At 45.4% G+C, this 20,184-nt stretch overlaps 1 protein-coding gene across 1 annotated transcript in view; it reads right to left on the bottom strand.

The window, feature by feature from the left end:
* The window catches only part of HYDIN (HYDIN axonemal central pair apparatus protein), a 340,954-nt gene that overhangs the window by 137,641 nt on the left and 183,129 nt on the right, over positions 1-20,184 (bottom strand). Inside the window, 3 exon segments of the mRNA XM_047079251.1 lie at positions 1,441-1,522; positions 2,231-2,368; positions 19,771-20,084. Coding sequence (XP_046935207.1) covers positions 1,441-1,522; positions 2,231-2,368; positions 19,771-20,084 — 534 coding nt within the window.

Genomic DNA, 20,184 nt, shown 5'->3' with positions numbered 1-20,184 from the left:
AGAATTACCATATAATCTAGTGATTTCACTACTGGGTATTTACCCAAAGAATATGAAAACACTAATTTGAAAGGATATACGCACCTCATATTTTTATTGCAGCACTATTTACAATAGCCAAATTATGGAAGCAGCCCAAGTGTCCACTGATAGATGAATGGGTAAAGAAGAGGTGGTATATACATACAATAGAATATTCAGCCATAAAAAAGAATGAAATCTTGCCATTTGCAACATGAATGGACCTAGAGAGTATAATGCTAAGTGAGATAAGTCAGAGGATGACAAATACCATATGATCTCACTCATACGTGGAATTTAAGAAACAAAGCAAATGAACAAATTAAAAGAAGAGACAAACCAAAACCAGACTCTTAAGTACAGAGGACAAACATGGTTACCAGAGGAGAGGTGGGTGGGGATATGGGTGAAACAGGGTGTAGGGATTAAGAGTGCACTTACTGTGATGAGCCCTAAGTAATATTCAGACTTGTTGAACCACTATATTGTAGAGCCAAAACTAATATAATACTGCATATTAGCTATACTGGATTAAAATAAAATTAAAAATATAGAACATTTTTTTACTTAATATACCAGAGATTACTTTAAGTCAGTGTTAGAGAACTTCCTCATTTTTTAAGAAAAGATTTTATAGTATTGCCTTGTGCAAACACAAGTCAGTCTCCTATTGGTAGAGTCAAGTTGTTTCCAATTTTTCTTGCTTTTACCAACAAAGCTTCAGTGTCCAAGGAGACTTCCATGTCTATGCACATGTAAAGGCAGATCTGGAGAATAGTATCCTAGCAGTGGAAATGTGCATTAAATTCTGATATACTCCCCAAATTATATGCCACAGAGGCGATGTCAATTCATAACCCTACCTACAAAATATAAAAATGCTTGCTTACCCCCTGCTCTGCCACTACTGAGTCAAACTGTATTTTAAAAGACTGTATATGGTCATGGATATACAGTAATTTATTTTTCCAATTTTTATTCTATTTCTAAAGTGTTGTGACAAACATCTTTGTACATAAATTTTTTTATCTCCAATGATTTCCTTAGGCCATCCTTCTAGAAGGAGAATTTAAGGGTATGCATTTTTAAACTCCCTTGATTTCCCCTTTGTTTTTACTATGGAATTACGGAGAGAAATCTTTCTCCTTTTGTAGCCTCGATCTGGGGGCTGGGAAGAATGCCAAGGTTTAGAGGTAACTGGCTTCTTCATTATAGAGAAAAATCTATGTGCTGAGATGTCTGGCTCTCACTGGGGTGTTAGCTCTATGGGTGTTTGGTCGGGAAGTGATGTGGATAAAGTTCCACAGCCTCATCCCACCCGATCCCCAGCCTTGCACTTGTCACTTCTCCTGGCTCTGTTTTTGTTTTACAGGAAGGACCCTCGGCTTGCTAACCCATCCCATGGAGAGAAAACCGTACATCAGAGATGATCATGATGGGTGCTTGTGCTTTTTTGTATTGTCCTTCTTCAGGCCTGACATCTTCATCCATGAGGATAGTCCTGGGGAGTTGAACAAAATGTGGAGAATCACTCATTTGGCAACCATCCTGACACAGCCTTCAGCTACATCATCACTCCATCTTCCTCTCTCCCTCTACTGTACCCCAAAGGATAAGTGGGGTTCTCACTCAAAGCATGCTTTTTTCACAAGGTCAGCTGGTCAGTGCTCTGTTACTCCCTGTCCCCAAACATGGAGTATAGGGCATCAGGCTAGTCAATTTTCCACAGACTCCAACCCTTCTTTCCTGGCCTACCAAGCCCATGTCCAAATTACAAAAAGTTCTGGGAAGCTCTAGCAATGCTTCAGACAATTTTCTGTGTCTCCAGTGCTCAATGTTAAGGTTTATTATTTACTGGAGCACTTTATCGTGAGGATACACTGTTTGGCCAACTGCCATATCCTTTTCTGCTTGCTACCCTTGACCTGACCCTGGCTGCCGACTCTGGACAGATGGAGAAGGTTATCTGATAGGAAGGGCTTAGTCCTCCAGGAATCAGGAGGCTATGACCTCCTGAAAGTAGAGATGCTTTTCAACTCTATTCCACCTGCACAGTCCAGGGACTCACACACAGAAGTCACTCACTAAACTGTTGACCAGTGAGCTGCTGGATGAATAAATAAGGGATGGGCTTGAGAATGTCAGTCAGGGTAGAGAAAAAAAAAATGTTATTTTAAAAAATCCATTCTAGCCTTGCATTTGCACTTACTTAACAAAACCATTTAGCTCCATCTCAGGGGACTCTGTTACTGGCATTGCTGGAGAGCTGGCAGAAGCTGAGGTCACTGGGATGGATTCCACCTGGGACAGGGGGGCACTGGTGGGCTTCCTTGGCTGTGGCACAAACCTACAAAAGCAGGGTGGATGGAGGCACACATCAGCTTTTGCAAATCGGTGCTCAGTGGGCTCTCAGTTTCTATGGCTAAGCTCCAAATAAATCCTAGACAGGCGGGCCTAGAAGGACCTGCCCTACACCACCCCTTAGACTTACCTTGTTCAAATCTTAGGTTTCACTTTCTCCTAAAAAGTTTCCTCACCATCGTCTCCCAGTCTGGGTCCAGTGACTCTCCTCTGAGTGCCTACAGCCCCTGGGCTTCCACTTCACACTTATTTTTCCTGTCCCTGCTAGCCCATGAGCTCCCTGAGGACCTGTACCTAATATGGCATCTAATACAGTGCCTGGCCTGCAGTAGGTACTCAGGCATGGTTGTGAATGCGTGAATGAATGACCAGGGATCCTGGGTCCAGGTAACCAAACAGAAAGCAGAGCCAGGACTAGGGTACCAGACAAACATTCCTTTGCCTTATGTTACCATGGATTAGATATGTCTACGGTTTCTTACAAATGGAATCATAAATATATACTCTTGAGTCTAACTTCTTTTGCTCAGCATAATGTTTTTAGATTCATTTATGTCATTTCAAGGAGCACTAAGTAGTCTGATCTTTTTTTTTTTTTTAATAACTGAGCAGTATTCCATAGTATGGATGACTAATGTGTTTATCCATCTTGTTGATGGGCAATGTGGCTGTTTCCAGCTTTTAATATTATGAATACGGTTGCTAAGAATATTTGTGTTCAAGTTTTTGCATAGATGTATGTTTTCATTCCTCCTGAGCCAATTCCTGGGAAAAGAACCGCTTGGTTATATGGTACATGTATGTTTAAAATTATAGGATACTGCCACACAGTCTTTCAAAGTGGTTTTACTCCATTTAACACTATCTTCACAGTGAAGGTGAGAGCTCAAGAAGGCCCACAACCTCATGCACACTCGGTATTCAGTCTTTTAAATTTTAAGTTTGAACCATTCAAGCATGACGTTGACTAATAGGCTTATTTTAAGGGAAAGTCATGTATCATTGCTATAAATTAAAACCCAGTTTTATCCACCATGTTTAGAAAAATCAACATTATTATTTTCTCACCTGGTGAGGGCTCTGAGCTGAGCCCTGACTGCTCTTTTTAAGAAGCGAGAGCAGTTCAATTTCCCCTTGGGAAAACACTGGGCTGACACCTCACTATAGAACTGTGAGCACTTGGAGGGCGGGACCAAGAAGTTCCTTCTTCATAGCCCTTGTTGCTGAGGGTCTTCTACATAGAGCATGAGCTCAATATGTGTCTGACTGAATGGACAGATGGATAGATGGATGTACGCATGGATGGTTGCGTGAGAACAGATAAACAGCACACAGGTAACTGGACTATTTTGTGTGTTTTGTGCTACTCTCAGCCTATCAATAACCAGTGTTGTGGTGGGACCAGCCCTTGTAGTTCTTATTATGATTGGAAGATGCCCTTCAGCAGCAACCATCAGGAAACTTTGAGAAAATAAAAGGTTATTAGTTACAGGAACTGAAAATTACACAGCACACCTGGGGCCACACAGGGACATCGTGGATAGAAAGACAGTGTGGGCCTAGGTTTTGCTTTTATTGGGGTGGAGGGTGGAGAGCTAGGATTTCTTAGGCTCACTCTGTACTGGTGAACTTAAAACATAAGAGTAGGAATTTAAAGTGCAGGGAGGAGAAGAGACAAGTGGCCCAAATGGTCAGTTATTGAAATCAACCAAGATTTCTACATCGAAGGAATGTCAGTGCGCCAGGTGGTCCGGCTCCTTATCTAGTTGTATGGCTGGCAAAGTGCCTCTTTGACACGGATGCCTCGGCAGGCAAAACTTAAGTCAGGCACTTGCATTACAAAAAAAAAAAAGAAAAAGAAAAAACAACCACGGGGCAGTCAGAGTTTACACGTACCTCCACCTCCACCCCCCCGCGGTTCCCATTCCCTAAGATCTTGGGAGAAGAGTGCAAAAGCTCTTTTCACTTTATTTTTTTTTTAATATGAAATTTATTGTCAAATTGGTTTCCATACAACACCGAGTGCTCATCCCAACAGGTGCCCTCCTCAATGCCCATCACCCACCCTCCCCTCCCTCCTGCCCCCCATCAACCCTCAGTTTGTTCTCAGTTTTTAAGAGTCAGTTTCTTGCATCAGCCTCCATTTGGCTTATTCCAGGACAGATGTCTCCGGATGACATTACCTTAGATTGAAACCACATCATTCTGGGCTGAGGACCCATGTTGGGCTGGGTGCTGGGAAGCACATTAAAATAAAGGTTCCTGAACCCCATTCTTGGGTAAATTCTGATTTGGCAGGACTCAGAGAGGGCCCAGGAATTAGGTTTTTCACAGCCTTACCAGGTGATTCCAATATGCAGCCAGCTTTTAGACCCATGGTGGGTAGCAATGGCAACAATTTGGCTAAGGACTGGAGCTGATAATTAATATGAGGCTATCACTCAGCCGCACCAGCTAGGGACAGTGCGGATCAGCAGAGGATGATTCAAGGCACTCATTAAATCACCCCAGGTTAGCAGAGATGCCTGGGGAGACTCTGCCAGAGTTGACCCACACAATAGCACTCTCTCATCCAACATTTGCACACCCCTGGGATGTTGTGCTGAACAGAAAAAAAAAAAAAGCATATGGGAATATCTGTAAAGGAAAAATTCAAAGTGGCAGTGTGTCTGTAGACCTGAGGAAAAACAACACCTCGGGTGATAATGATACCTGGACAAGTGGAAGTGAGAGGTCTCTGGAAACAAAGGATACTGGGAAGGCAGCCCCACTGCTAACAGACTCAGCCACAGGGGACAGTGAAACCTCTGTCATAATGAAAGCTTTAATTTATCATTAAAAAAAAAAAAACCTATTCCAAACAATTGAAATAGAATGTTGGCAGTTTTAGTTTTCGATCAGATTTCATTTTAGCCTCAGGAACAGATGATGGCTTTCCCATTATGCTGACCCAAACAGGATTAGAATCAGTTATTTTTAAAAGAGAATATGTAGCAAATAAGGAAAAGCAATACTGCTCAGGTTCCAGAGCTACCCATATCAGAATCGCTGGAGGACCCAGGAGAGAAACCCTGCCTTTAGCTGTGACAGATCACATGAATGCCACACACCGTCCATCAGCCACACTGGTTTGGGCTCAGCAACTCCCGTCTTCATGTTTTATTTTCCACTCCTGGGTGAGTTAGGATCAATACACTTTTTTTTTTTTTTTTTTTTTTTGCGTTGCAAATTTAAAAAGTCCACCAGGCTTATTTGTTGTTCTCCCTTCCCTGGAAGTAGGGCTGCATCATAATAACCCACCGCCGCCCCCCAATATGCTTGTGTTTCAGTTAAGATTTTGTGCTTGGTTCAGATGATATTTGGAGATGGAATGGTGTATGCTGGCCACCTGCTGCCGTGAGGTCTCTGGGGGGTGAGGACAGCCTCATAGTAGACATACAATGACTTCTAAATCAATGATTTGTTGGACCTGGAATCCGGGAGTGTCCATACAAAGGGTGAAAACCACCACTGGCTGGGGGAAAAAGGTGTGTTTTGTTTGGCTCTTACGCTGTTTTATATATTTAAATTATCGACCGTAGCAGTTGCTGTTGGCACACACTGTTTAGATCTCCTTCACCAGGATGACGCACCCCTCACTGGCTGCTGTGGGTGTTGGTTGCATCTTTCTCCAGCTGGCTCCTTGTCAGTTGCCTCCCCTGCCCTGAGCTCCCCAGGAGGTGGTGCCCTCCCTCCCATAGTGTGTGAACAGCAAGCCAGGATGGCTAGATGAGGGTGAGGACTCTGAGTGGGACAAACTCTCAGGCAATTAATACTCTAGAGCTCCCCATGGGCTCAGACAGATCTCCTCGTTTCCCCCCTTGCCCTATCTCATTTTTCTTACTCTCTTACAGTTTTCCCCCCACCGAGAACTCCATCAATAAATCACCTGCCCAAGAATCACCATCTCAGGCTCTGTTTCTAGGGAGACCACTGCAGCATTCTATGATTCCAAAGATAAGAAAGCCAAATCTTGCTTCAAGGGACTCAGAGGCCAGTGGATCAGAGTCAGAGACAAATGCTCCAACAGCAAGACTTGCAGAGTACACAATGGTTCGGTTCAAGGCCAAGGGGTCAGACGGCCTGGGTTTGAACTCTGGCTTCCGCATTCACACACTATGTGACCTGGGTATTGTGTTAGTGATAGAGCCCTCCTCATCTGATTGAGGCTTAATACATGGAACAGACCCAGCAGGGAGCCTAGGTCATGGTAAATGTCCAGTGCAGGTGAGCTGCTCTTGTGCTGGTGGCAAACACTTTCCTTGTTGGACTTCAGATGAATTCCCTCCCTGCCTCCCTCACTCCCTTCCTCTTACTCCACTCCTCACAAACCTGCTCCAGATTAGATCAGCCCCTGTTTTCTATTTCTAAATGGAGCAGATTATAATCACTGCTTTACCTCGACTTAAAAGTAGGCAAGCCCCTTTGGGCACAAAGTCCCAGGCACCTTTCCTTATCTATTGCCTGGCTGTGTGGTCTTACACTTGCTGAACCTCCCACACTGGGAAGCAAACGACAGATGGGGGCTGGCTCAGTGCATTCCCTGCCAGATCGTTCCAGTTCTGCCACAGGAGAAAGGGAAACAAACTGCAGACACATACCCATTATGAAAGACAGCTTGGCTTAGCTCTTTGACTTTATTATGTCCCAGAAGGATTCGAACCTGTCACCTGTGCTAAGGAAAAAGTTGGTGGAACATAACTGAGAAGTTGAAAGTCAAGTTGCTCAGAACTCAGGGGGTGAAATCATATTTTTATCAAAAGAATTTGCAATTGGAGCTTCTAGAATAGTGGTTCCCCTGCAGCTGTCCATTGGAATCACCTATGGAACTCTAAGAACTGATGCCTGAGCCCCAACTGCAGAGATTCTGATTTACTTGGAATCAAGATATTTAAAAGCTTCCAACATGATTCTAATGTGCTTTCAAGGCTGAGAACCACTGATTAAAAAGGTGGTGGCAAGAAGGTAGGGAAAGTAGTGGTAAAACAAGAGCCCTGCTATGGTCCAAATGTTTGTGTCCCTTAAGATTTCATATGTTGGGATCCTAACCCATGAGGTGATGGTATTAGGAGGAGGGACCTTTGAGAGGCGATCAGGTCATGAGGGCTGAGCCCCCATGACTGGGATTAGTGACCTTCTAAAGGACAGCCCAGACAACTAGCTGGGTCTTTCCACCTGTGAGCACACGGCAAAACACACCATCTGTGAAACACGAAGCAGTTCTCACCAGACACCAAGTCTGTCTGTGCCATCATCTGGACTTCTCAGCCTCCGGAAGTGTGAGAGATGGATGTGTGCTGCTTGTACGCCGGCCAATCTCTGCTATTTTGTTACAGCAGTCCAAACAGACTAAAACATGTCCTAATTAAGTAACTGCAGCCAACACTACTCAGCACTTCCTCTCTACCAGATACCATATTAAACACTTAATAAGGACTGCCTAGCTAAATGTTCACGGCAGCTTAATGAGGCAGGTGTTGTGATGGTCCTCAGTCTTCAGGTGACAAAACTGAAGCTCAGAAAGCAAGTAAGTGGCTGAGATCAGTTAGCCTGGATCCAGAGCTAACACTATCTTAACAGCTTTGCTGGACACCCTACCTCATCAGTAGGGGCTTCTCCTTGGTTACTTCTGCCGTGCCGTGCCCATGGCAGTGACTCGCAGGCTTTTTCATTTTAAAAGTAACTGGAACCCACAACATACAATAAAGAACATACAATGTATTGTCTAGAACCTTCCTCTGGACGATGAGGGATCCATCCCAATTGTAATCAAGGTAAGGAGAAGCAAGACACAGTTGACCTTGCCTTGAAGTGACTTCCCACAAAGAGTTTTGCTGCAAGGTGCGTAGTGGAGGAATGTGTCCAGAATCTCCTTGAAGCTCTTTTCTGTGAGAAATGGCCACTTCCATAAAAGCTCCAGAAGGTGTCCCCACTGCTACATACTCTTCGAAAGGCTGAACAGGTAGATAGGCTGTGAAATCTCCCTTATAATCAATCAGTTTCAAAGTCCTTTAGAAATACTTTCAAAACAGGATGGTTTTTTCAAGTTAATTTCTTTTAATGTCTGGTCTTCAGTAGATGTAGCTAGCTTTGGGGGATTTTAATTAATATGAAAACGCAGATAAATCAAATAGACTCTTTTTAAGAATCAGATCACTAAATGAACCAAGCAGACATAACCCTAACTCAGGTTAGGTTCAAATATGCACTGATGCTTTCCACTGATTTCTTTAGAAGCCAGCTTAGCTCACACTGAATATCAACGTGGCTGATGCCCTCCACTGGTATTGGAGGCACTGGGAAGATGCCTTAAAAAGAATGAATCTATAATAAGGTAGCCAGAGTTCTTCTGTAACAACATAAAAGCAGGATGAAAAGTTTCATAACACTCAGAATTGAAATGAAAAAACAGCTCAGTTCATTTCTCTATGGGATAACAGACACGGTATCTCATGAAATTGTACTGACCCATTGCAAACAGAAGGAGACAATATGATCCTTAATGGTGATCACCTTTAAATTAAATATGAAAAGAGCAAAAGGCCCACCCTCTTCGAAGGTCTCCTTCGAAGGCTTGGCCTTGATCTCTTGCAGGTCCACTACAAAAGCAGGAACTTGTTTCTGGAAGCCTAGACTTGAGAGATGGCCATAGTCCTCCCACCATTCCCAGAGACTAATCTGACCCCCTGGTCAGGTAAATTAGCTGGCCCATCACAGCAGGAGAGAAGATTCTAGATGGATGGGCTGTGGAAAGCCTGATGAGGGAGGCCCCGGAGGCTTCTAGAGGCATCAGCACGGAGTATAAGCAGGTCAGCTAGAGGCCGACCTCACAGTGTTCTCTTTCACAAAGGGCTTCAAATTTACTAAGAATGTGGTATTTATAATGGATGTGATGCGACATGCATTTTATTATTATAAAATTTGGAAATTTGGCCATAGACATGTACAAAGAAAAGCCACAAGGAGAAGACAGTCATCTCCAAGCCAAGAAGAAGGCCTAGAACAGATTCTTCCCTCATACTCCATAGAAGGAACTAACCCTTTCAACCCTTTGATCTCAGGATTCTAGCTTCCAGAACTTAAAAAAAAAAAATTTCTGTTGTTTAAGCCTCCCAGTCTGAGGTAAAGTAGCAAACTAGTACATTATAGGAAACTAACATGAACATTCAATGTTCCTTGGAACTTTACCTGTAGGAATTTCTGTTAGCTCATTCATACCTAGAAATTAAAAAATATATATATATATATATATATATATATATATATATATATATATAGGCATTTTAGCTCATCCTATTCCTGGAAGTGGAACTGTTTCTCTGCCATTTAAAAACAAATTCCCTTTTCTTGGTTTAGGTGGCCACTTTCTTCTTTCTCAGCCTTCCTTGCTGAGTCCTCTAATTTTGCCTACTCTTCAAAGTCCCCTTCTTGGTACTCCTAGAATCAAAGAACGCTGACATGAGAAAGCACATTATCCTGATATCCCCAGCACCTCATCTGCAAAGTGAAAAGAGTAGCCTGAGGAAGACAAAATCGCATATCCACCAAACTTCTTACATGTTGTCATTGGACCAAGAAGAACTCAGATTTCCATCTTCCTGTTTGCCATCCCTAGTCCTGCCAGAAGTTCTTAAATGAACAGAGGCGGCTAAGGGCCAGCCGTAATGCATTGTAAGGAGCTAAGTTTCTATGACAGAGATTCACAAATCTGTTACTTAAAAAAAAATCCAGGGGCGCCTGGGTGGCGCAGTCGGTTAAGCGTCCGACTTCAGCCAGGTCACGATCTCGCGGTGCGTGAGTTCGAGCCCCGCGTCAGGCTCTGGGCTGATGGCTCGGAGCCTGGAGCCTGTTTCCGATTCTATGTCTCCCTCTCTCTCTGCCCCTCCCCCGTTCATGCTCTGTCTCTCTCTGTCCCAAAAATAAATAAACGTTGAAAAAAAAAATTAAAAAAAAAAAGTCCATCCCTCAGGTCCTGTTTACTGGAAACTATTTCTGTTGTTGACCTGGTGTCACGCAGCACCTGCTACTCACCAGGTTGTGCTGAAGGAGCCCAATTAATTTTCTACATTGCTTCTTGCTTTATGGCCAGGGAGGGAGGGCGGGAAGGCAAATATTCACGGAGCTTTATTGCAATCTTGTCTGGACCCAGACCCTCTTTCTCCTTCTACCAGCAAATCTGGACTGTTTCTCTTCTCACCCACCAGCACTATCACTTATCTAGTTCCTTGAACTGAAAATTCAGGCACCGACCTTGATATACCCTTCTCTTCCCCCTCACATCCAGCCCCTCGGCAAGTCCCATTCGGTCCTCCTCTAAAATACCTCCCACCTGGCTACCGACCACAGCAGTTCTCAGGTTACCACAGTCCTTGGGACAGCACCTTTATACATTTAGCTCATTTTTGGGATCTCACTCGTCAGTTTCTCCTTTCCATTCTTTTTTTTTTTTTTAAGATTTTTTTTTTTTCAACGTTAATTTATTTTTGGGACAGAGAGAGACAGAGCATGAACGGGGGAGGGGCAGAGAGAGAGGGAGACACAGAATCTGAAACAGGCTCCAGGCTCTGAGCGGTCAGCCCAGAGCCCGACGCGGGGCTCGAACCCACGGACCGTGAGATCGTGACCTGGCTGAAGTCAGACACTTAACCGACTGCGCCACCCAGGCGCCCCTCTCCTTTCCATTCTTTCTCCAAAGCAAACCCAACAGCTACTCCAACTTGACTGCTGTCAAGCTCTGTTGTTACTTCTTGCTCAGGCCAACCTGATTCTTAAAGGCCAAAATGGTATCCTTCAAACAGTTAAAAAAGTCTAAGCAAAAGGTTTTAAAGTGAGGTTCTGCAATGATTCTCTGGTTGCAAACTGTGAAGTACGAGAAGGAAGAACCAGCTGAGTTTGGAGCCCTCGCTTCTGAAGCGCCGGGAGGTGGCTCGGCCCCACAAGATGCCTCTCCACTTCTCAGCACATGTGTTTTCCCACATATGTCCCTTCAGAGTCTTGGATGGTGAGTGGGGATGAGAGCATGCAAGAATGAATTGGACAAATACTAAACCATGACCACGACCACCTGCCATCACCAGTGGTTTATCAATTTGTAGGGACAGGGAAGGGTCTCATTTATGTCCGCAGTATCCACAGTACCTAGCACAATGTTTGGATGGAGTATTCACAAAAGGCTAATTTAAATGAAAGATGGACATACAGTAATAAAATATAGAGAAAAGTGCGCTTTCATATGTCAGCAGAAGGTAGTGGTTAAGGCAGGGGCTTTGCTGTCAGCGCACACGTGGCAGGTTGGATCCGTTGCGTGGGCTCAGTTTCAAGGGGAGATGTTAATACTTAACAGGATTGTTGTAGGACATGAGCTAAGAGACATAGTGGGGTTAGGATTGTGCCTGGCACATGATAAGCACACAATTATGGTTATTTCTATGGTCAAAATTACAGAATCTTTCTCTCATGCTCCTAATATTATCTCTTTATTGGAGATATGGCCTTACACCATTGTCTACAGGAGGTAATTCCTACTTCAGACATATTTTGCTCTGGGAAGCTGTTGAAAGCGGTTTTTCTCATAGTAAAGATGTGGATTTGTTCACCGTATTGGTGGTCTAATCCTAACGTTTCAAAGATGCGGACATTATATTTCATGTGAAAAATCAATGCTGCAGAACGAGAAAATGTGAAGGTACCCATGAAGCTGGTGCCCTGCGCTCCATGGTGACAGGGTGGCGGTGCTGGGAATAGGTGCAAAGGTCTCATCATGAGTTGTTTTCCAATGTCTGAGGGTCCTATCAGCTTATCATGTCCCTGGGGCACTGGTAAGGTCCCTCAAACAGCTTTCCAAGCAGCTGGTGCCTATTTCATAATTAGATGCTCATGTCTTTGGCTTGGGATTTGTAATAGAAACACACTGTTCTTACCATTGTGCTGGGCATCTTTGCTCTGTGCTACCGGGGATCCAGGCTCCCTTTCTCTGCTCAGGTGCCTTACATTTCCCTCTGGCAATTAGTCTATCTCTAACTTTCAGCCTAGTCCAGGGGCAGCACTGGGTTCCCCAGGCCTTAGAGGAGGGACGGACACGGGAACCAACCAGAGCCAGTGAGCTGTAGCCAAACATTTGCCAGGGCTTATTCAGAGAAAAGCCTCTACCTTTTTCCTCCGGACTTGAACCTGGCATATGAAAGCTGGAGCTGCTGGAGCTTCTAAGTCATCTTGCAACAGTGTGTGCAGAACCTGCCTGAGAATGGAGCCGACACAGCAGAGGACAGAGCGAAGAGACAGTGGGGGAGGTACAAGGCACAGCTGACACTGCCTGACCTTGGGTCGAGCTGTGCCTGAAACCCACACCTAGACACTTTCTGTGACATGAGCCAGTGCGTTCTATTTTTTTATATGTTAGTTTGAGTCATGTTTGCTATAAACTAGAACCAAAACCTCCTTATGGTATTATAAAGTCATCAGTATTGAAAATCCATTTTGCCTTTTAAAAAAGCCAATCTGGCCTGGCAGAGAGTGAAGAGAGCATGAGAACTTGGTGCTGGCAGAGTCAGGGCATCTGGTAGGTTGACTGATGGGCATCCTCCACATGTCCCTGTTTGAAGCCCCACAGCCTGGGAACGTTTCCTTATACAGCAAAAGGGACTTTGCAGATGTGAGTAAGTTAAGGTCTGGCAATGGGGGAGATGCATCTGGGTGAGACCCATGATATGATCACAAGTGTCCTTACAAGAAGGCGGCAGAGAGTGATACTACTGCAGAGAATGGAGAGAGGGATGTGGCCATCTCAGTGGAGAGAGAGATGGGAGGACACTATGCTGTGGGCTTTGAGGAAGGAGGAAGGGGCCAGGAGCCAAGGCATGCCAGGAATGCAGCTCCAGAAGCTGAGAAAGGCAAGAATGGGGACTTTCCTATATTTTCCCTAGAGCCTCTGGAGGGAGTAGAGGGAGCGTGTGGCCCTGTCCACACTTGACTTAGGCCCAGTGAAATGGATTCAGACTCTGGACCTCCAGAACTAGAAGAGAATAAATTCTCGTTGTTTTAAGCCACCCAGTTTACAGTGATTCGTCACGTAATAAAAAACCTAATACGGGGGAGGGGGATGGCCCTCATTCCCACTGGATTCATTCTTTGGGTTGTGAAATCGTCATTTTAGCTCAGACACACACAGGAGAGAGTTAAGGAAGACAGGGACCTGGAGGGGCTTAGAGCCTGACTCGCCATTGTGCCCAAGGCCATTTGTGCCCAGTGCTTCTGTTCCCACTCTGGGACTTCTCTGTCACCAGAGTTGCGTTTCCTCTAGTGCCAGGGTTCCATGCTTGCTTGGTTTTATCTCTTATCCAAACTCCTCTGGGAGGTGCAAAAAGAAAAAAATGTGTGAGTGCAGGAACTTAAAGCCTCCTGAGGCCTGCGGGGCCAGTGGGGAACAGAGAGGGAGATTTACAGAAGGGACCAATGCTTAGGCCAGCGAGAGGCACCTGCCACCCTCAGACTTCAGGCTTCAGACCAATTTCGGGAGAAAATGTCTCAGAGCCACCTCTGGGATGCTTCTTCTCCGACATGGCCTGGTATTAACATTTAATTAATGAACATTAACATTAGGCTTCTCAGTTTCCTCCATAAAGGAATGTCTGTAAGAGCCTGGCATTCGCTGAGCATGTATTACATGACAGGGACCATACCGAGAGCTCTGCAGGTAGGCGAGTCCAAGGTCACATGGGGCAGACAGCTGAGCGGGAGGCTGCCTCAGAGTCCTCTTGGCCAGGCTGCCAGGCTCTTGGCCAGCACACTGAGCCGCTTGGGACAGCTGGATGCAAGGATACCCAGGGCCTGCCTCCATGCAATCAATAAAGCCGGTTTCCTTTCTAAAGAAAACTGAAGAACCTGTGTAGGGAGGAGGGGCGGGGAGGACAAGGAGGTGTGCCGAGCCATCCAGCTTCAGCCTTGGTGGATGCAGCCTGGTGTAGGAAAGGATTTTCTACCTCTTGTCAGAAAGCACCTTCACCTGGTGTCTGAGGGACCAATAGCGCCAAGACTTTAGCGTCCCAGGGAGTGTTTCACTTAGCAGCACTTGGTATGAGGGAATGCAGGAGACAAAGGAACCCTCTGAAAACCCAAAAACAGTCACTAGTTTCATATTTTCCTTTTTATCTCAGAGACATGCACTTTATAGACACATCTCATTTAATCCTCATGACAGCTCTTTTAGGTGTCCATGTTATCTGCATTTATTCATAAACCAGAGCACAGGATCCTGTGGCCAGGAGGACAGAGCCCGGATTCTAACCAGCCATGTTCAACACCACAGCCCAGGACCTCAACTACCACTAACATATCATGTCTTAGAAAAAAAAAAGTTCCAATGAGCCTGGTGGCTCAGTCGGTTGAGTGTCTGACTTAGGCTTAGGTCACGATCTCGCGGTTGGTGAGCTCGAGCCCCACCTGGGGCTTGGGTCAGCACAGAGCCCGCTTCAGATCCCTCTCTCTCTGCCTCTTCCCACCCCTCTCAAAAATAAACATTTAAAAAAAGTTCCATTTTTGAGGCAAAAGAAATTAAAGAATGATGAAGAGACAAATGGAAGCATCCAGAAATGAGGCTTCCCCTACCTTCCCTCCAGTCCTTCCACCCTCTTCTTCCAATCACAGTGTGGGACAACTGACGCTCATCACAGAAAAATCAATGTGAGATCAACACGTGCTCCTTTGTTGCAGGGCTGGGCTCCCTTAGGCCCCTGTATTCAATTTATCTATAATAAGATTTGGAAACAAAAAGGCAAAGCTGTCCTTGGAGACCACTTGGCCACGTGCTGTAAGTCCCAGCATCGCCTCAGCTTTGCGGCCCTGAGCCTGGGCAGAGATACCGGCTGGGCTAGCATCCACCAGGCTCACCCTCTGGCCTCTTAGAGGGTAAGGGCCGCTTCAGGTGCGGGCTGCCCTGTGAGCCTCTTTCACACAGATGTCATGAAGCATCACATTCTCGACCAGCTGAGCAGTCATGTCGAAGAGACAGACCCAAGAAAGGGCACATTCCGGTAGTGCTGGTGGCTTCCTCATGTCATGTGTACAGCCTAGACTGTCATCTACCAAAGTCAGTCTCGAACCCAGTCACGCATCTGAACTCCCATGGATGAGCTGGCTTCTGAGACAATGACTGGCTTTCCTCTTAGGGAGTGCTTTTTTTAGCATACTTGTCCATTTTACTTCTTTCTTTGTTCTTATATGTGACACGAGGGCCAACTTGGAAAAAAAATAAGCTCAAACAAGAGAGATGCTTTAGATGGCCCAGTCAGAATTGCCTGCAAAGTCACGCGCACACACACGTGTGTATACACGTGTGTGCTCACATGGCTGATGTGTGTGTTGTGACAGGCAGGGATATTGAAAGTGTCTGGGTGTCCTCACATGCTGCCCTAATAGAAGAAAAAGAAAAGCCTCTTTTATCCTTTGTTTCTTTTACTAATGGTAAGGCTTAGGAGAATTCTAATTGGAAAAGAAAGGTTAGTGTTGGTATATCTGATAAAAGTGACCTTTAGCCACTGAATGTCTTATATTTTCCTGAGGGTCTGCAGAGAAAGCCCATCTGAAGGGCAAGTGGAGTGTTTTTTGGGTTTTTTTTTTTTTGCTATCCAAGGTGACATTTATACCTTGAACCTTTTCATTTGACAGGTGCCAAGAAGCTGACAGAAAAGAATCTTTAATCAGTTATGAAATGATTCTCCCTCACCACAAATACCCAGCAGGGAGCAGTTACAAATTAGAAAACATCCTTGAGGACCTACTCTGTGCTGCCTACTTTGTGCTATGGGCTCTGGGATCCAGAGGTAACAGGACAGATGTGCTCCCTGGCCTCAAGGGTTTAAGAGCCAGCTAGGAAATTGGACACTGAGCCATAATGACAAGTGTGATGTGTCACGAAGGAGACGGGCTACCAGGGCCTATGCCAGGGGAGGTCATGTAGGCAAGGGTCTCAAGAGGGCTTCCCAGGGAAGAACCTGGAGCTGAGACTTGACAAGGGAGCAGGGGCTGGTGAAGTGAGGCGTGGAAGGAGCTTCCAGCAGAGACTGTGTACTCAGATAGGAATGGGCCTGGACAGGAAAGGGGCCAGTGTGGTGAGGGCAGAGTGAAGTGAGAAGAAACTGGGGAGGAACACAGGGAAAGCCCATGCTGAGCCTTGCTGAACACAGTAAGTATTCCGTACTTCATCCTAAGAAGCATGGGTGCTGTTGAAGGCTGAAAACCAGAGCAGTGACATGTTCATCACTTGGCTACTGGCTGGATGAGAGAGTCCAGTTAGGGACATCAAAATGGTCCAGGCAAGAGAGGATGGTGACCTGAACTAGGATAATCATCATGGAATGGGAATGAGGGGGTTATAGAAGGCAGAATAGGTAGAACTTGGTGATGGCTTTGATGGGTGAGGTCAGGGAGAGGAAGGAATCTGGATTCCTCTCAGGACAGTGATGTCATTCACAGGGGTGGGGGGCCCTGGAGGAAAGGCAGGGAGGGGGCAGGTGGAGAGCCTGAGTTTGGCATGGGACACGTTGGACACAAGTCACATGGGAAACATTCAAGAGATGAAGAATGAGACGCCCTCGGGACTCAGCAGAGGGTCTAGGCGGAGACAGTTGGAAGCCTCAGGTGCCGGCACTAACTGCCACTGCACGGAGAGCAGGGGCCCAGGATGGAGCCCTGCAACCTACACACACTCAGTTGTCCCCCCAGGGCTGAAAAGGAGGGAAAGGTCGAGGGGATAAGCAGGAAAGCAGGAGAATACAGTGGTATTCAAAGGAAGAAAGGCAAGGGTTTCGGAAGGAGGGATTGGGTAGCCATGTTGAATGAGGCTAAGAGTTATCTTCCTGGAAAAAAAAAAAAAGCAGACTTTTTTGCCTCTTGATTACAAATCTTCCTGCTGTTTCCAAGAGTCTAAACTCCTTATCCCAGCACCAGGCCTCTCACACATGACTGCCAACCTGCATCCAAGAATTCTCCTCACCAGTGAAGCCTGTGCTGTGGCCACGCTGATGGGGCCTCTGTGGACACTGGTAGATGCGTGTCATTTGCCTCTCCAGCATTCATTCTCTCATATGTCAGTTTTTGTTTGGAGATCTGCCCCCTCCCACCCCATTCAGTCCATGGGGCGCTGAGGTCACCACGGCAGCCCTTGGTGTGGGGCATGTGGCCAGGCTAATGCTGATCAGTGCTTCACCCTCCATTGACTGACTGACTTGGGGAGGGGACAGGAAATGTGACTGAGCTGGTCCGATCACAGTGAATCTCAAGACAGTTCATGTACAAAGGCTAATGTTCCTTTCCCGGAGCTCAGATCTGCAAGGATGTGGCCCCAGGAGAGCTGGCAGCCATGTGGGAACCATGGGAGAAAAGCTGACCCAAAAACTTGGCTTTAACACATGAAAGCAAAGATAAGAGATGGAGCTTTAAGCTGGGCCAGAAGCCAGAGTGAGTCTGGACTTTTGAGTTGTAGGACCCAGTGAATGTCTTTTCCTTTTCATTTTTGTTGAGGGTCATGTTTCCTGTCACTTGCAACGGAATAGAATCCACGAATCCTAACTGATATAAACATGCTGTTCCTGTTACTTAGAATGTTTCCCTGTTGCCCCATCTGAGACATTTAACTGTGCTTCTCAGCGCAGCCTTCTTGGATTCTTCTGAGCTCTCATCCCTACCTCTGTCCTTCCTCAGAGCCTGGCATTAACACATGTTCCCTGTGATTCCCCAATAGCCTCAGGCCAGGGACAACGTCTCATTCACTGTTATATCCCCGATGCCTCGTACGTCGTCCGGGGCATAAGAGTCACTTACTGGATGCTTTCTGAATGACTCTTGGAATGAATGAATGAGTGAACAAATGAATTATAAGCAAAAGTTCAATATCAAGATACAGGAAGATACTGAAGACAGGGGGAAAAATGGTTAAATAAATGCTTAACACAATGAAAAATTAAGTGCATCTTCTCCAGTCCTGGCTAAGTCCATTTTCAAAATGCCATTATTTTAATTATGGAAATGGCCTCTCAAAAATGAAAACATGTCCCTTGTGCCTCGGTAGAATAAACCCATGTAGCTATGTTACATCAGAATAACTTCAGAGAATCTGGTATTCGAAGCTCATTAGGTCAGGTTGGCTGATTTTACCCCAAACCTAAACAGTACTCGGCACCTAACGAGCAGGCTCTGTCATTCAGGCCCAGGCCCGCCTCCAGTGCCATGCTGGGTCATCATTAGATGTCTATGGAAGACATCTAGAGCAAGCCGCTGTTACTGTGGAAACAAGCCAGGGAAGGGAAAAGCTGGCTGTCATATACAAGATGAAGGTTGCATATGGGAGGTACCGACAACCCAAGGAAACAACATGAGGCTTCCCTATGCAGAGTGGCAGCTCGGCATTCAGGTACTGAACCCAGAGCTGTCCAAACATCCAGTAAGGAGACACAGAGGAGCCTGAATGTCCTGCTTGTGAACAAGACTTCAGACTCAGATGAAAATGTTACTAAGGCTTGACTAAAACAGCCTGTTTATATGTTTTTTAAGGAGTGTTCTCCAAATTAAGTTTGGATTTAGCTTCTAAATGAACAGAGACACTTCTAAATCCAAATACTGTGAACACAGCTTTCCTCTTTCTGCACTCACCACCTCCCACTATTTTGTACATATGTATACATCTGTATATATATGTATCATTTAGAATGAAACCCACCAAGGGGCACCTGGGTGGCTCAGTCGGTTAAGTGCCCAACTTCAGGTCATGATCTCATGGTTCATGAGTTCGAGCCCCGCGTCAGGCTCTGTGCTAACAGCTCGGAGCCTGGAGCCTGCTTTGGATTCTGTCTCTCCCTCTCTCTCTGCCCCTCCACCACTCACACTCTCTGTCTCTGCCAAAGAAAAATGAATAAATGTTAAAAAAAAAGTTAAAAAAAAAAAAAAGAATGAAACCCACCAAGATAGGCAGAATGTGGAGCTCCATGCAGCATTTACTCAATGTATTATCATATTCAATCCATGCTTTGGGTTTGAAATGCTTAAGACTTCATTTTTTTAGTGACACATTTCTAATGATCCAACCACTAGGTTAAAAATTAAAGCAGACTTACGGATACTGCTTTGCTAATCTGGTGGTAATTGGGGCTTTCAAAGATGTTTTAGCTGCTCTTCCTGTTTGAAAATCTAGGATGAACCACGATTTGAGACCCTTTGTTCTTTCTGCCAATAATTAGTTGCCAGAACTGAACACCATGAAAGACCAGTACACAGAATCTGGGAAACCCAGTACAAAGCCCAAAGGAGAGAAATGGGAACTGCAGAAAAGAGCTATGAGGGGCAGACAGGCTGGGGTACCTTATCTGATTTTCCTCGTCGTCTACCAGGAAGAACCAGCGGAACTTCACAACCAAGGAGCTGCAATTGGTGATAGTTATATATCGGATCACCTCTGTATCATTCAGGATGCAGCCAAAATCCAGCTCCATGGTCTCAAAGCTGAGGTTGGGGTAGTTCACTTCTCCACGCAGTCTCAGGCTGTCTACTTGAGGGTGCTCTACATACTTGATTGCTAGAATTTCTTCTGCTACCCAATTGTTCAAGTCATTTCTATAGGAAGGGTCAAATTTGACCAGCAAGTTTTTTTCTCCATCAATCTCCAGTTTGATAGGCTACAAATAAGACAATTGGCAATTACCAACCTATACGATGCATTTTCAACCTGCTCCGTGGAACAGGAAAACCAAAGTTATTTATACATATTTATGGAAA

Source organism: Lynx rufus, unplaced genomic scaffold, assembly GCF_022079265.1.
Source record: "Lynx rufus isolate CCGP_SWC_20201006 ecotype Redwood Valley unplaced genomic scaffold, mLynRuf1.p SCAF_16, whole genome shotgun sequence".
Classification (NCBI taxonomy): domain Eukaryota; kingdom Metazoa; phylum Chordata; class Mammalia; order Carnivora; family Felidae; genus Lynx; species Lynx rufus.
Note: the sequence above shows the minus strand (reverse complement) of the source record. Positions and strands in the feature narration are given on the sequence as shown.